Source organism: Acipenser ruthenus, unplaced genomic scaffold, assembly GCF_902713425.1.
Source record: "Acipenser ruthenus unplaced genomic scaffold, fAciRut3.2 maternal haplotype, whole genome shotgun sequence".
Taxonomy (NCBI): domain Eukaryota; kingdom Metazoa; phylum Chordata; class Actinopteri; order Acipenseriformes; family Acipenseridae; genus Acipenser; species Acipenser ruthenus.
Window position 1 is genome coordinate 17,501 of NW_026707797.1, and position 2,863 is coordinate 20,363.

At 52.9% G+C, this 2,863-nt stretch overlaps 1 protein-coding gene across 1 annotated transcript in view; it reads left to right on the forward strand.

Annotated features, from left to right (window-relative positions):
* LOC131728340 (kremen protein 2-like) overlaps positions 1–2,548 on the forward strand; it is a gene marked incomplete at its 3' end in the record, with an annotated part of 4,295 nt that extends 1,747 nt beyond the window's left edge. The window contains 3 exon segments of the mRNA XM_059019366.1: positions 345–516; positions 943–1,882; positions 2,394–2,548. Of these exon segments, the coding sequence (XP_058875349.1) occupies positions 1,872–1,882; positions 2,394–2,548 (166 nt within the window).
* Positions 2,549–2,863: the final 315 nt, after the last annotated feature.

The window sequence follows — 2,863 nt, forward strand, 5'->3', positions numbered from 1 at the left end:
TCCTTTAAAGGGAGGGGCCGGTGATCATGTTAATAAAGCTAATAAGAGCTGAGAGAATGGATTTTAAAGATGGTCAGCGCTCCTTTAAAGGGAGGGGCCAGTGATCATGTTAATAAAGCTAATAAGAGGAGAGAGAATGGATTTGAAAGATGGGCAGCGCTCCTTTAAAGGGAGGAGCCGGTGATCATGTTAATAAAGCTAATAAGAGGTGAGAGAATGGATTGTAAAGATGGTCAGCGCTCCTTTAAAGGGAGGGGCCAGTGATCATGTTAATAAAGCTAATAAGAGGTGAGAGAATGGATTTTAAAGCTGGTCAGCTTTTTTTTTTTCTGTCTGTCTGTCAGATCGCTTTGACTGTTTTCTGGTGAACGGAGCCGATTACCGCGGTTCTCAGAATCGGACCTCGGTTCTGAATGGGAATCCCTGCCTGTACTGGAACCAGACCGTCCAGCACACCTACAATACTGGGAGACAGATGGCTGGAGAGTGGGGATTGGGGGATCACAATTACTGCAGGTAACCAGAGAGGAGAGAGGCAGACAGTATGTTAACTAAATGGGACCACAGTGTGCTAACTATACCCTAAATGATCTTCAATGGCAATGCAGGCAGACAGTGGAGCTACAATGGCAATAATGGTTCTGTATTACACTGAGGGGCAATGGTAGCACAAGTATAGGGCAGCTGCAATGGGGTGAGGCTGGTAGAATGGGACCACAGTGTGCTGACTATACCCTAAATGATCTTCAATGGCAATGCAGACAGACAGTGGAGCTACAATGGCAATAATGGTTCTGTATTACACTGAGGGGCAATGGTAGCACAAGTATAGGACAGCTGCAATGGGGTGAGATATTAAACTATGGCTGTTGAAACTCAGGGGGGTAACTGGATCATTGGCGCTGCAACTTTTTCCTTATTTTTTTTTTTTTTTTCCCGGAGAAATCCTGATGGAGACGTGCAGCCCTGGTGTTATGTCTCGGAGAGTGAGGAGGGAATCTATTGGAAGTACTGTGACATTCCCAGCTGTCGGAGTGAGTCCTTCCTGATCGGAATCTGGAAACTGAGTCAAGCAGACCAGCGTTTGGGCTCTAGTGCCTTCATCAGCGTTATTGAAACTAAACTAAGTCAAGCAGACCAGCGTTTGGGCTCTAGTGCCTTCATCAGTGTTATTGAAACTAAACTGAGTCAAGCAGACCAGCGTTTGGGGCTCTAGTGCCTTCATCAGCGTTACTGAAACTAAACTGAGTGAAGCAGACCAGCGTTTGGGCTCTAGTGCCTTCATCAGCGTTACTGAAACTAAACTGAGTGAAGCAGACCAGCGTTTGGGCTCTAGTGCCTTCATCAGCGTTACTGAAACTAAACTGAGTGAAGCAGACCAGCGTTTGGGCTCTAGCGCCTTCATCAGCGTTATTGAAACTAAACTGAGTGAAGCAGACCAGCGTTTGGGCTCTAGCGCCTTCATCAGCGTTATTGAAACTAAACTGAGTCAAGCAGACCAGCGTTTGGGCTCTAGTGCCTTCATCAGTGTTATTGAAACTAAACTGAGTCAAGCAGACCAGCGTTTGGGCTCCAGTGCCTTCATCAGTGTTATTGAAACTAAACTGAGTCAAGCAGTCCAGCGTTTGGGCTCCAGTGCCTTCATCAGCGTTATTGAAACTAAACTGAGTCAGACCAGCGTTTGTTTCTCTGTCAGTTCCGGGGTGTAGGGATGTGTTTTTGGGTGTTCTTCACCCCCTGTTTCTCTCTCTCGCAGTGCCGGGGGTACCACGGCTGTTTCCTGGACTCGGGGAGCCCTCCTGCTCTGACAGGGAGCAGTGGCACCTCCACCAAACTCACAGTGCAGGTCTGCATTCGATACTGCAGGAAACATGGGTATGAGGTGAGAGAGGGGAGAGGGGGGGAGAGGGGGGGGGAGAGAGGGAGGGGGGGAGAGAGAGGGGGGGGAGAGAGGGAGGGGGGGAGAGAGAGGGGGGGAGAGAGGGAGGGGGGAGAGAGAGGGGGGGGAGAGAGAGGGGGAGGGGAGGGGGAGAGGGAGGGAGGGAGGGGGGGGGAGAGAGGGGGGAGAGAGGGGGTGGAGGAGAGAGAGGAGAGAGGGGGGTGGAGGGAGAGAGAGGGGGGGAGAGGGGTGAAGGGGAGAGGTGGGAGAGAGGAGAGGGGGTGGAGGAGAGGGGGAGAGAGGGTGAAGGAGATTGGTGAGGAGAGGGGTCAGAGATAGGGGTGGAGAGAGGGTCGTGGAGGGGAGAGAGGCTGGAGAGGGGGTGGACAAGGAGAAGGCAGAGAGGGTATGGTGTTTGTGTGTAGCGTCAGTAAACTCTGTCTCTCTGTCTCTCTCTCTCTCTCTCTCTCTCTCTCCTCTCTCTCTCTCTCTACCCCCCTGCTCTCTCTCTCAGTTTGCGGGGGTGGGAGGCAGGCTATGCCTGTTTCTGTGGTTCAGGGGCAGACCTGGCTCGTAACGAACAGGTGTCGGCGGTGGAGTGTGACCAGGTGTGCTTCGGCAAGTCTAGTGAGCTGTGCGGGGGGGACGGCAGGATCGGCATCTACCAGGGTGAGGGGCAGCTTCATTCACCCCCCCCTCACTGCCCACCTCACTCCCCCTCACACCCCCTCTCACTCCCCCTCACGTCCCCTCACTGTCCCTCTCACTCCCCCCCCTCACTGTACACCAATAACAGCCCTTCTCTCCCCCTCTGTCCCATCCCCAACCCCTCCCCTCTCTCTCTCTCAAATTCAAATTCTCTCTCTCTCTCCTTCCTCTCTCTATCCTCCTCCCCACTCCTCTCTCTCTCTCCCCCTCCTCCTCACTCCTCTCTCTCTCTCTCCCCCTCCTCCTATCTCCCCCTCCTCTCTCTCTCCCTCCTCT